Source organism: Ochotona curzoniae, unplaced genomic scaffold (assembly GCF_017591425.1).
Source record: "Ochotona curzoniae isolate NIBS_2020 unplaced genomic scaffold, NIBS_Ocur_1.0 scaffold_3835, whole genome shotgun sequence".
Lineage (NCBI taxonomy): Eukaryota > Metazoa > Chordata > Mammalia > Lagomorpha > Ochotonidae > Ochotona > Ochotona curzoniae.
This window is the reverse complement of record NW_024467114.1, coordinates 6,286,813-6,301,029: the sequence shown is the minus strand read 5'-3', so window position 1 is coordinate 6,301,029 and position 14,217 is coordinate 6,286,813. Positions and strand designations below refer to the sequence as shown.

General features: G+C 45.4%; 1 protein-coding gene across 14 annotated transcripts in view; it reads right to left on the bottom strand.

Annotated features, from left to right (window-relative positions):
- ADAM22 (ADAM metallopeptidase domain 22) overlaps window positions 1-13,797 on the bottom strand; it is a 177,491-nt gene extending 163,694 nt beyond the window's left edge. For 7 of the 14 annotated variants that reach the window (XM_040964741.1, XM_040964744.1, XM_040964743.1 and 4 more), the window contains exons 1-2: window positions 13,483-13,797; window positions 12,872-13,032 (exon numbers count right to left, since the gene is read on the bottom strand). In XM_040964741.1, the coding sequence (XP_040820675.1) occupies window positions 12,872-13,032; window positions 13,483-13,567 (246 nt within the window). In that variant the 5' untranslated portion in view covers window positions 13,568-13,797. The remainder of the gene's footprint in view (window positions 1-12,871; window positions 13,033-13,482) is intronic. The other 7 variants (XM_040964742.1, XM_040964749.1, XM_040964748.1 and 4 more) reach the window with 2 other exon arrangements.
- Window positions 13,798-14,217: the final 420 nt, after the last annotated feature.

The following is a 14,217-nucleotide window of genomic DNA, read 5'->3' as shown; positions in this document are numbered from 1 at the left end:
CTAGATGTATGAAGCAAAAAAATCAAACAAAAACACACTATACTATCAGTGTCCAACCCCACTGGCAACACACACGGTATACACAATTTTACATCAGGCGTCCAAGGCAAGCTTTCTTTTCAGTGCACCTGTAAAAGTACCTCACTGTTCCTTTATGCTAACTAGGACTCCTATAGTCAGGCAGCCACAGGTCACTATGCAAAAGCAATGGGTCACCGTGCAAGACCAAGAAGCCACAAGCTTAGCACGAGTGGCTCGGGATTGAACATAAAACTCAATGCTTAACTCCAAAGGACAAGGAGCCAAGAGAGGTGGGACAGGAGCTTTAGGAAGGAGATGATTCCAGAAGCAATACATGGGGACTCTTCCCAACAATGAATGCAAACAAGCTCCAGAGCTTGGTCTTTGCTTTAGTTGTTAAGAGGAAAGAGACACCAGACAGAAATAAAGAGGGAAAAAAGTATAAAATAGACCAACAGCCATAGCGACGGAATAGCTATGTTCCCAAGGAAATGACAAATACAAAGAAGCTCTAGGAAAGTGGCAGAGCAGGGACTGAGACTCAACAAAAGAAGATATGATGAGACAGGAAAAGAAGAATTAACCAGGGGAACAATATTATTATCACATAGGAATGGGAATATAAGAACAGAGTATAGCTCTCCCTGTTAAGTCACTGCACTAACAATTCACTCAGCACCACCTGCCTGTTGAGCACTGGCTATGTTTAAGGCTACACCAGAGTTCAGGGTCGGGAGTGGGGAACAAAACCAAGCACCCTTGGGTCCATGCTTTCATTACATGATCCATGCAATCAAATAAAAATGAAATTTTATCCCATAATCCCACAACTGCAAACTCCAGGATTTCATAGTCAGAACACTCTAACCATTTATTAGCTACTGACCTCAAAAAGATTTCATGTTAAGTTGATTGACGCCCGAGACCAGCTCCAGCCGAGTTCAGATCTCAGCCACACGGCCACTCACACTTGGCGCCCTCTAGTAACAGCTCAACAAGAAGCTGTCCTTTTTATTTATTCAGACACATCACAAGCCTCTGCGCAAACGCTTCATTGTTCTATTTTTACTTTATGACCAAGTGGGTACGCACAGATGCTTGATTATTTTATGTTTTACTTCATGGTCAGCCAGGTGCTCTTAAAGATAATTCTTTAAGTTACCATAATCATTTTCTTCAATGTAAGCCATTATTCATTCTTCAGTAGTAGCCACTGGGTGACAGCCAGGACTCCAAGGTCAAGGCACCTGCGATTACCTGCTAATCAGTAATACATTCCTACTGCATTTCTATTTCCACAACTAAATGTGGAAGAAATGGGAGAAATGTGACACAAGGAAAAAAAAGCATAAAATCCAAGACAAAAGTTTCAAATATTAAATTCCCCTACAATTATACTCTATAACCCCATAAACAATCAAACAATAATCAAAATCATATCTCTATAATTTTGATAAAAGCATCCTTTAATTCTTCTAGCCAAAAATTATATAAGAGGCTATAACAGATACATTCCCTATGCTCCAAAGAAATTGCAAAGACAGGCTAGCCTTTAAGGTCATAGTAGTTGTATTTATTGCCATAGCAGTTTCAGCTCATACTCCCACCATTTACATTAGTTTGTAGGATTCTTTTTTTTAAAAAAAGATTGATTTTTTTAAATTACAAAGTCAGATATACAGAGAGGAGGAGAGACAGAGAGGAAGATCTTCCATCCGATTATTCACTCCCCAAGTGAGCACAACGGCTGGTGCTGTGCCGATCCAAAGCCAGGAGCCAGGAACTTCCTCCAGGTCTCCCACATGGCTTTGGGCTGTTCTCGACTGTTTTCCCAGGCCACAAACAAGGAGCTGGATGGAAAGTGGAGCTGCCGGAATTAGAACCAGTGCCCATATGGGATCCCAGCGCAATCAAGGCGAGGGCTTTAGCTCCTAGGCCACGCCACCGGGCCCAGTTTGTAGGATTCTTATCAAACCATTTCCCAGAAGGCATGTTACTTGTCTAGGCCAGATTCCAGGACAATGGGTGGCACATAATAAGGTGTCCAGAAGCTGCATGGGCTTAACTGTATCCCTGTGTATAGTTAAAGGCCCACTCACCAAGACATTATCAGTAACAATAACCCCCAAGTTAACATCAGTTGCAAACAACAATGCTGCAATAGGTTACAGAATTCCTAATGGGGTAGTTGAGTGTCCATGCAAAAGGGGTGAGACTGCAAAAAGGTGGTCAGAGAGACATCCACCAGGCCGTGCCAAACAGCTGGAAGCTCCTCTGGGCCTTGCCAAACAGGGGAGCTGTTCTCTTCACATTTTTGTGTCATCCATACCCAGCAGATTGAATTATAAATTAATGGTACTTTTCCTATTATTAACTATGAGAGAACACTGTCTTTGCAAGATCATTGAGAGTACAAGAATATCATGCTAAATTTATCTCAGAAACTAAATTGATATGGATTCTTGATATTTCAGCACCAATTCCCACTTTTTTGAGTACCATGTGGAACCTGAAGTTTAATTTAAAAAGAAAAAATTGTTATGCAATGTGATTTGAAATAGTCCTACCTCTAGTTAACTATTTACCTTGTGACATCAACGAACACAGCCTGAATTTCCCCTTTTTTCTTGGCAATCAATAACTGTTGATAGTATAAAGTGCTTTTATAAAGAAATGTTAGGGGGAAAACAGCAATATATTATTTGCAGTTTGACCAGCTGTAAAGGGTCATAAACGATGAGAATACTTTTAAGAACCTGAATCAAAATTTTCATCATCTTCAATGAAAGGGGAAGACAAAGCAGCAGAGGAGAGGCTGGAGCAAAAGGAGCTTGATGAACTGCTTTTTCCTGGAAGTGAACACTAAAAGTTCATGAAGAGATTGGGGGAAAAAATATCCCAAGGACAACTAGAGCAAGTTTGGCTTATAAACAATTAGTATAAGTTTCTCTTTAAAAACCCAAGACCCAGAAATCAAGAGTGGAGCCAACTACAAAAATCTAGATGACTGAGATTAAAATTCATCAAGTGCCTCGGATCCAGAAAGCTCCCTCTGGTTGAATCAACACAACACACTTCGGACATGCTTTTCCCTACAGTCCTTCTTGGGATGTGCTATGTGCTACCTTCCAACCTTCCACTGCCCTTTTGGCCACAGCCAGCTCCTGGCAAAACCTGATGATCCTAAACCACTCTTGGTCAGTTGCCTGCCTGGTTCTTCTGCAGTCTACTCACAGTTAACACCAGCAGGCTATGCATAGGGCAGCTAGCCACAATGCCCACAGAGGATCCGTGAAAGGCTATACCAAAGGCCTTTGAAATCCAAGGGCAAATTCAAGAAACTGCAGAACCAGGGCTGTCACTAACAGTGCCTCCTGCAGTATCTTGCTACTTAACCCAAACAAAAAGAAAACACTTGGAGAGAAGCTTGAGTAATGACCAGGAGCACCAAACTTCCACCCGCACCCAACGCCCAACAGCCTAACCTCATTCATGAAGGACATGTCCACAAAGCAAGCCTCCTGAAACAGCAAACCAAGGGGCAGGAGGGATCAAAATAGAAACTGACCAACTAGAGGTCAAATGGACAGCCTTGAGGCAGTGCCAAGGAGGAGAACAAAGGACTTAACAAAATTGTCCACCAGAAATTCTGCCTCGAGTAGAAAATTTTTAAATGACTTGCAAAATGGGAGCTCTTGAGGCCTGTCTCCAGAAAATACCATCGATTTCCCATCCTCAAAGAGTTATCTAATGATCTTTACTTAGCACTAAAGAAAATATGCAGCAAAACAGCTACTACTGCTCAGTGCTAAATCCCCTTGCACAAAATCAATGTTTAAAAAGGAGAAAAAAAAATGTTCAACCTCACTGATATATATGATTCTGAAAATCTGTAATACAAATAACACAAATTTGGAGGCAAAGGGAGATAACCGAATTTTTTAATGCGTTGATTTCCAGTTAGAACTGATTTTTCTGGATTGTGATACAATATTTTTTTAATTTTATTTTCAAAATCAAGTTACATATAATAGCCTATCCTGAGGAAAACAAAACTGATATTTATCTTAAAAGGAACTTGAGTGATGAAATCAGAAGAAAGGACAGCCAGAAGTCTAACATCTTGTTTTACATGGAATATTTTTTTGGCTTGAAAATACAGCTTGTTGATCTCTGCTGTAATTACATTGAAATAGCTACAAGCTAACTAAAGAAAATATCTGGGCAGGGCCAAGAGTCTCAAGGAAATAATGAGCTGAATGCAAGAACCACATGTCAAATCAGAGACAAAAAGATGATTACTGTGGATGCTAACATCTTCTTGGGAGTCTTTTTTTTCCTTTTTTTCCTTTTTTTTTTTTTTTTAAGTCAGATATACAGGGAGAAGGAGAGACAGAGAAAAATTTTCCATCCACAGGTTCACTCCCCAAGTGACCACGATAGCCAGAGTTGAGCTGACCCACAGCCAGGAGCAAGAGCTTCTTCTGGGCCTCCCACATGGGTGCAAGGTCCCAAGGCGCTGGGCTGTCCTCCACTGTTTTCCAGACCTCAAGCTGTGTGGCAAGCGCAGCAGCCAGGACCTGAACAGGCGTCCACATGGGATCCTGGTGCTTGCAAGGTAAGGATTTAGCCAATGAGCCATCACATCATGCCTGAGAATGACTTTCCAAGTGCCACCACTTGTTTGCAGCATTATTCAGCCAGTTCAGGCTTCCTCAGCCTCCAGTCTTCTCTTCTGTACAATGGGGAATCAGTCCCTCAAGTTAACAGGTGCTGCATCTACACATCAACGAACCACAGATGGAAAATACTCGGGAAAAAACTGTGTCTGTATCAATTATTCACAGATTTCCAGGATTTCATTTTATTTCTGATTTTTTAATTTTGTATGTGAGGGGCAGAGTAACCAAGATATAGAAACAGCTCCTTAACGGCCACAGTGGAGCCCAGACCCGACCCAGGTACCAGGCTCTCAGCTGAAGTCTTCCAGGTGGCCAGCGGGGACCTAATCACTCGAGCCACCACACGCTGCATCCCAAGGTCTGCACTGGCCACATGCTCGCATCAGCAGGCAGAGCTGTGCACCTAACCAGGCACTCCCGTGTGAGAGACAGGGGTTATAACCACGAGGCTAAATACTCCCTCCTATACAGACTTTCTGTTATTATTGGTCCCCAAACAACACAAAATAGCAGCTAATTACACAGTATTTATTTTTTATTAATGATTATAAACGCTCTCAACACGACACAAAGCGTATACTCGTACCTACCTACTATGAGAGGTAATACATGCAGATCACTCATCACAGGGGCTTACAGTTATTATCTAACAAACCTGAGCTGCTTTTCTCAGCTCCTTTCTCCCACTGTTTGCTTTCTTGTGCTTTTATTACTGAAGGAAAAATATCCACCTGCTCACAAAAGCAAACACTTTAGATTATTTGTTACATATCCTTTTTTAGATAATTATTTTATTTTGATGATTTTTACATATTTGATTAGGGTACAAAGGGTCAAAGGCTACAGGAAGGTAGGTGAGGCCATTATTTACACATTCCATTTTTTCCTTCCTGTATCTGAGGGAAGAGGGAAGATAAGAGAACAAGCCACACCCAGCCTCCCAACCATCTGTACCCTGGGATGGAGGACAGCCACCTAACACCATCCCAGGGTCCCCACTGTGGGACATGTGAGGATCCTGCTCTAGAGGCTTTCGTAGTTGAAAAGTTCTGATTTACTGCTGATTTTGCCACTCCAAGCACAATGAAATCGCTCCAGAATTCACTGGTTGACATAGCTCCTACATATCTCTTTTTTCTTTAAAGATCAATTTATTTACTTAAAAGAGGGACAGGGAGAGAGAGAGAGACAGAGGTATCTTTCACTTGCTGAGTCACTTCCCAAATGGCCGCATGGCTGGGCCAGACTGAAGCTAGGACTTCATCCAGGGTCCCATATGGGAGTCTAAACGCCAGACTCCTGTTCTGTTGGCTTTCCCAGGGCATGAGCAAGGTGCTGAACCAAGATCTGAACTGACATTTGTAGTTCTGCTGGAATCAGGCTATAACACTAGCCCCAATTAGGTCTCCTTTACCTGAATGATTTCAAATTTGGTAACCTGGTATGACCAGCTCTGTAAAACCACAAAATATATTTCTTCCCCCCTTTTTTTAGAAAAGGATACATGAGCATAGATGCCTATTTAGCACTCAGCCATGTTTCCATTTATAAAATTACGACCTAAGAGAACATACATAATTCTAGTGTGAACCACTGAGTACTAAAATGTTTGCCTTACAATAAAATGTGTAACAACCAGTGAACCTACCCACTAACAGTATACATGTCCTTCAAAAGGTAGTTTTTGCTATTTAAATGTCAAATGTCTACATAGATCGCATCTTCATTTTCAAAATTGTAAAACTGAAGCAACGTTGCTGTGTTCTGAAGTTTCTTCAGTATCACAGTTTTAAAAATATATGTATTTTTTCAAGCTCTGCAAGAAATAGACAGTGCCAACGAGATAACTGTAAAAAGTCATTGACTCCAATCCCAATATATCTAAATGTTTTGGATGACTTCTAAAGAATAGTTGCTGACCTCCTACCACAAGCAGGCTAGTGCAGTGGTCACACCCACACAGCACTGCAGTGGTCATACGCCCACACAGCAGTGCAGTGGTCACATGCCCACACAGCAGTGCAGTGGTCACACGCCCACACAGCACTGCAGTGGTCATATGCCCACACAGCACTGCAGTGGTCACACCCACACAGCACTGCAGTGGTCACACCCACACAGCACTGCAGTGGTCATATGCCCACACAGCACTGCAGTGGTCACACCCACACAGCACTGTAGGGCAGAGGTGCCTGACTTCAGCTCTCTTCTCAGCTACCTATGAGTTCTCTGATTTCACAGATGCTGTGTTGTCTGTCACATGTGACTTTGAGAGGATGAGATGAACTAGCGGTACATCAAGAATACAGGAGGCTAACAGGCACATCAAAGGCACCCATAATAGGTTGGCATGAAACACTTGCCCTCTCATGCAAAGTCAGATTGCTAGTAGAACTTCCAAGATATCTGCAAGCATCGACACTAACGGCCTAAGTGTCTGTATTTTGTTAGGTCTCACAGAGTAAAAAGAGATGAATTCTTAAATTTGTTGAGATGACCCACTGTTTTCTTTCTAGGATTCTGAATCCACTTAGTTTTACACATTTTAGGGAAGATTAAAGAAAACTCTTACAATTCTGAATTTTAATTTCTTTTTAACTACTTCATTGTAACAGAAGAATCCTGGTAGGGAAACAAAAATGCAACACAAAATAGTTCCCCTCTGTGTGTAGCATAAGAAAGTCTTGTTTGGTGGCAAAACTATCAAAATTAAGCTACTCATTTAACAAAGGCAACTCTCAAAAATGCTCTATCCTTGCAAAAATATTTCCAAAGCTGTAATTCCTAGGAGTCCTCCACTGGGGAAGCAGCACTGCAGGCAATTTACTGGCAAGCTGACTCAGAGCTCTCCAACGAAACGGCACAACTGTAAGTACAACTGTAAGTACAGCTCTGCCCTGCACAGGGACGCATCACAAGGAAGCACACTACTGCTGGCCACCTCGCTACCATCCCCTCTCATTACTTACTATCTATTTTTAATTTTTTTATTTACTTATTTATCTGAAAGGCAGAGTTACAAACAGAGAAAGAGAGAGAGAGACCAAGATTGTCCATTGCTGGTTCACAACAGCCACAAATGGTTGCAACAGCTCAGGCCAGGCCAGGCTGAAGCTGGGAGCCAGGAGCTCCTTCTAGGGCAGTCAAGACTTGAAGAGGTACCCACGTGGAATGCCAGAGCTTAACTCATCAGACCACATGGCCAGCCCCTCATTACCAGCCATCAAAACCAAGATAAACTGTACATTGAACTGATTATCTCAGAGACACAATACTTTATAGGAGAAGAAATAAAGAAAGAAGTAATCCAGCTAATCCCTGGCATCAAAGAGTTTTGATAAGGCGACATTTTGCTATTCATAAAGAATAGAATCTTTGGTTGAAAAACAAACCACTGGGGATTTGGGAGATAACTGCACAACAAAATAAACCACACAAGCTCCTTTCCCTGATGGTAATGTAAATTTATGATGCCTGAAGTAATCAATAACTTGTTTATTCTAAAAACTAGCAAATACATGATCACAAAAGCAAACAATAAAAAAAGATTCAGCAGGTGACATCTTAACCATAAAGAGGCCAGTTTTTTTTGGTGTTGTTTAATGAGTTTTACCCTTTCTGCTGGAAATAAGAAATGCCTTTAACATAAACAACCTCAAGACAGAAGACATCAAACCGTTTGGATAGTCCTGTGTACTATTTCCAGCACTGAAATTACATCTAAGCAGAGACAACCTTGAAGTTTCCCAGTCACAAACAAGTATGATCCCTTTGATGGTTACTTCTGGATTCTATGACACCCTAAGCTCTCAGTACTGGCCAATCATCCCACTTGGATTAAAAGCAAAGGATATACTCAATACTCAACCATGCGGTAAATACATCTTTTTAAGAACAATCCAATAGCATTACTATCTCAAACAAATTGTCAGCATTTAAACAGAACAAAAGAAAAAATTCCTCCACAATGATAGTTTTATGTTCTCATTTAAGGATGAAAACTGAAACAAGACCTTATGAAGATAAAATTATGGGGTTAAATTTCTTGGGAGCTTTCTGAAACATTATCCAACACATTGCTGATTCCTCAACCCTTGATCAAGGTCTCCAGTCGCCCAAGTGGAAGTAAGTCCTGAATTAGGTTAGATGACGTGCAAGATCTCTTCCCTGCTATTTGATTCCACTTAATTATGCAAATTTGAGTAGTCTGTAAATTAGTTCTAGAAGTGTGTTTAAATCTCTGGTAATTGGGGCCTCCATTTTACATTTAAGTGACGTCATACGATTTCTCAATCCTGCTGAAGAAAGGTAACACTGCTCAGCACACGCACGTAGCACCTACTGTATACGCTCAGCACTGGTCCAGTAAATTACAAATGTTAATTCACACACTGTCCAGTATCTGAGCTCTTGTGAAGCTTAAGTAAAAAATGGATTTACCAATAAATTAAAATGAACAATCACACGCATATATTCCTTAAAATCAAAACTACTCATTCCACACAATCAGGACTGCCCCACAAGGGCATGCATCTGATCAGCTAACTTCTTCTGGAAATCCTTCCATCACTTCCAGACCAGTCCACACTCCTCGGTCAGCCAGCAAGGGGTTTCTGCACCCACCACCTGCTCACCCGCCTGGCCACTGCTCCCTTAAACCTTCACTGTTTGCAGACACACCCCACTCTCACATGCCTCTGTACTTGCTGCCCCTTTGCAGGATACACCCTCCATCTCCTCTCACTGTGGCTTCTTCTAGCACTCCACAGACACCGACAGCTCCTCCTTCAGAAAACCCACTCTAATTGATCATTGGGGTTAAGTACTGGGTCTGTTATTCTCAGGAAAGTACAGGGCAGGGCAAAGCATAACTGATGGTTCACTCCTTCATCCTTCCTCCTCTAGGCTCCTGAAAGGCTAGAGCTAGGGTTCCCCCCCCCGCTTCAAGCTCTGTAAGTCCCTGCAAATAAACAGATGATCACGTAAACTTGGTGAGCTCACAAAAAAGCATCTTAGATTTTATTTCTAAAGTACAAAAGGAGTTGCTAAGATATTAGAGGTTGTGTCTATTGCATTACCAAAGAAATCAGGGCGGCTACAGAAAGCTGACCAAAGGCTTCTGTTCCAACGAGACAGCTCTCAGAGAAACCAGAAAGGTCAGAAGTGCAAGAAAATTCAGGTTTCCAGCTGTAAGAGAAGTTGTCCTGTGGCGACAAGGACTTTACAACACTGCCAGATTCAGTGCTGGCTGCCAATGACTTGTAGCCGTAGCTCCAAGGACCTGGACCACTCGGTGGTGGCTCCCCTTAAGGCACGCACTGGGATGCCCTGTGCAAAACCCACTGTTGGGAGAACCTGGGACAACCTCTGGCAGTGACAGCTCTGGCGCCGGGACTGGGCAGCGGCTTTTACTTCAGGCCTGGATAAGGAAATCTATTCACGAGGGCTGGCATCTAGCCTGGCAAGTAAGATGCTCATGTCCTGCTTCAGAGTGCCTGTGGTAAATTCCCAGCTCCGGCTCCTGGCCGGAAATGCCAAGATTCTCTGGGCAGCAAAAGGTGGTGGTTCAAGCAATCGGATTCCTGTTTCCCACCCAGGAGGCCTGGATTGAGATCCTAGCTCCTGATCTTGTACCTGGCTTCATTCCAGGCACTTGTTTGGAGAGTGAACTAGCAGATGGAAGTACTCTCTTTCTCTCTCTCTACTTCTCAAATAATCCATCCATGTAGCTAATTTTTTTTAAAGACTTACTCATTTTTATTTGAAAAGTAGATTTTATAGAGAGAGAAGGAGAAACAGAGAGAGGGGGGTCTTCCATTTGCTGGTTCACTCCCCCAAATGGCCACAATGGCCAGACCTGAGCTGATCTGAGGCTGAGAGCCAGGAGCTTCTTCCAGATCTCCCATATGTCTACACGGGGGCCAAGGACCTGGAGCATCCTCTACTGCCAGGGCCAGTTCTCCCAGTGCCCCCAGTCCTCCCAGGCCATAAGCAGAGAACGGGATTGGAAGTGGAGCAGCTGCGACTAGAGCCAGTATGTATGTGGGATCAAGGTACCAACAGACAGAGGATTAGAACGCTACACCACTAAGCTGGCTCCTAGTCATGCTCTTTAATTTGAACCCTACCAATTCATCTGTACCTCACAGGAAGTCAGAGTCATTCGTCTTAACCATGAGGTTTTAGAGGACCAAGAGGCCTTCTGCCCGAGTGGAGAGATGTGAAAGCCAAGGAAGCTACCGAAGTGGTGATCCCCCGAGCAGGAAGAGGGGGAGCCACCTATCTTCCATAGCAGTGGTCCTTTCCCCCACAGATGGGCAGGAGGCTCTGGGCACCTGGCCAGAGCCAAGCACCACCCTGTGGCTCTCTGTTTCTGTTCCATCCTTCCTCCACCCAGAAAGTCTTTGAGACGTACTTTAAAACGCTGCCTGTGTCAGCAAAATCCAAAGTTGGGAAACTCTACATGAAAAAGCCATGTTTTCAATGAGTAGATTTCAGGGACAAACAAATAAATAAATGTTGGAGGCTATAAACTAACAAACCTTTACAACACTGGGTGGCCTCCAGGCAGAGCCACTTCAGACACTGGTATCCCAGTCCAGAGAGCTTCTTTCAAGTTCCAGTTCCTCCACTTTGATTCAACTTCCTGCTAATGCACATGCATAAAGCGACACACACATCTGTAGACACACACACACACACACACATTTCCTGAAAGGCAACTGGAAGACTAAAAAAAAAACCTAAAATTCTTAATTTTTAAAAAATATAACACAGTCACATTTTCAAAAGAGCCCTAACATCCTGCAGGCCCATTACTGAATTTTTTCATTAATAAAAGAAGATTCACTTTAAAATAATTTGGGATTGGGAAGAGAAGAAATAGTCTACAGATAAGGCCAGCTTGGTGATGACCTGCCAATTGCTAGAGCTAGGGAATTCATATCTGATTTTTTTCTGTTTGTGTATAATCAAAGTTTGCACAAGGACATGAGAATATTCTTCCTAACCAGGTGAAAAGTAAAACAAAGAAACGGTGCCCCCAACACTTCAATTTTCACATGGAAACAAGACAAAACGGACAAGGAAAAGTGGCATTTACCAAACATTAGTTCCAAGAATAGAATAGTTCCTTAAAAGCTTGGCATATTAAATTTTCTATCTGGTAATCTAACTTTAACGTGTGCTATGGTGTCCCTTAAATTAATTCCCTATCTTCTATTCTACAAAATCAAGTGTTGGTTACAACTACAGATTTAAATGTTCTCTGCTTTCATATTTTCACACACACAGATATAAACAGATGAACCATCACATCACCAATGCAAGCTGAAAAGGTGGGACATATTTACGCTTGTGAGAATCTGTAGCTTGCCTTTATTTCACTGAAGTTGGTGACTACAAGATAAGTTCTGTCTTAAAAGATACCTCAAGCACGTGAACTGCCTGCAAGGTTGATGTATATAAACGCAAGAAAAAAATCTACACAGCCCAACAGAGGCTTCCCGAAATGAGCCAAGAAAGTCACAATTCCCAGGAATATTTGTGAGTATGTAAAACTGATCCACATCCACATGCAATGACAAGAGTTTCTGAAAACACGATTTACAGATGCTCGGTAAACACTGTCCCAACGGCACCAAGAGGAAAGGTGGGAGAGGGAGGTGGCTGGCACGTGTCGGACACCCACAAACTGGAGGGCGCCGAACACCCTGAGGCTCAGACGGCTGTGACTGTTGGCATTTCCCTACGGCGTCTCTAGCCTTGTTCTTTCTCGCCAGTCCTACAGTGTCAATCTCAATGGTTACCACAAGAATGATGATGCAAACTGCGCAAATACGCTCTCCCTTCTCCCCTACGCTGTTGCCGGCAGAAGGGGCAAGGTCTCCTGCCTGTACTCCACTCCGGTCAACCACACCACCTCCCCTCCACCAAAGCCCTCACCCTGGAGTTCTCAGGCTTTCTGTTTATGCGGGTCCACCTCTGCCTGCTTTTCCACAGGGACCGCCATGCATGCAAGGCTCCCGGTAGGACTGCGCCCTTCATTGAAGACACAGCGTCTCCGGGGCAACCGAGAGCAAATGCGCGGGGTCAAGGCTGAGCAAGGCTGCACAGGACTACTCTCCCACCCGCGATCCCAGTCTCCAGCCCTGGACCATGCCTCTCACCTGCAGTCCCCCAGGGTCACCCCGTACCCGCGTGTTGAGCTCATCGTGCTGGGTCTCATCCTCGCCGCCTGAGCGGTAGACCAGGCGCAGGGGTACAATGCTCTGGCGCTCCAAGAAGCGGTTGTCTCTTCTCCTCTCCAGCTCTGCCAGCGAGACGTCTCCTGCTAGCAGGAAGGGGTCAGTGGAGAAGGAGAGAAAGGGCAACGAGGATGACACAGACCCTCACTCCTCCGCGCAGCGCTCCCGCATCTCCCGCTGCTTCCTCCTCCCTCCAGGACCCATCAGGGAAGGACGCAGTGGCGCGGGCTGGGAGCCTTGGAGCATCTCAGCGGAGAGCACCTAGGCTTGGGGCCCAGTAGCCAGAGCACCCCTTCCCCACCCTCCCCACTCCTCCTTTTCACGAGGAAAGCACACATTCGACCAAAGATTTCCAAAGCATCTTCCCAAAACAGTTTTTTTCCTTCACTCCTCAGCACCATTCCTAATATCAAAATCATCATCATCAACCCCACCATCATCTCCCGGCGCACTTGGGAAACAGGGATGCTTCCCTGTGACATGCGCCTGAGGACTCCCAGGATTCCCGAAGCCTGCGAGGTGGACGAACTCACCTGCCCGGCCGCAGCGCGCCGGGGGGCAAGTCCCCAGGGCGCAGAGCAGCAAGAAGGGCACGCACGCAGCCGCAGCCGCCTGCATGGTGCAGCTGTCAGCCTGCCTGGCCGAGACGCTCAGCTCCTCATGCCCCGTGCGCCCAGGCCGGCTGCCTCGCTCGGCGCTCCCCGGCTATCCTCGGCCGCCCCCTCCCCGGCCGCTGCTGCGGTGGCCGCTGCTGCGGTAGCCGCGGCGCTGCAGCCTCCACCGCGCTGCCGCCTCAGTGCTGCATTGTGCTCCGCGGGCGCTTCCGCTGGCGGGGGGAGTGAGCCAGTGCTGCATTGGGCGGTTGGCAGTAGCTAAGTGGCTTCTGGCGCCTCCCACCTCATCCCCCTGGCACAGGCTCAGGCGGGCGACGAGCGCACGGCGGGGCGCGGGCGCACTGTGCACTCGCCCCACGCGCGCGGGCAGGGGCGCACGCCGGGGAGCCCGCCGGGAAATGTAGTCCCGGCTCCGCGTGCGCCCGCCTGCGTGACGGCGCTGGCCGCGGCTGCCTCGTGAGGGCGAGGCCCTCTGCCTCCTGCGGGCCCCGAGGAGGAAGGGGCAGCGGGAGAGGGCAGGCAGGCCCCCTGGCATCGGGCAGACCCGGCCGTGGCCTTGTCGCAGCCGGAGAGGCTGAAAGGAGCCCCGCGGGTGAGTAGTAGCAACCGAAGTGATCCAGGCACCTCGCGGCAGGAATACAGTAAGTTCATCAC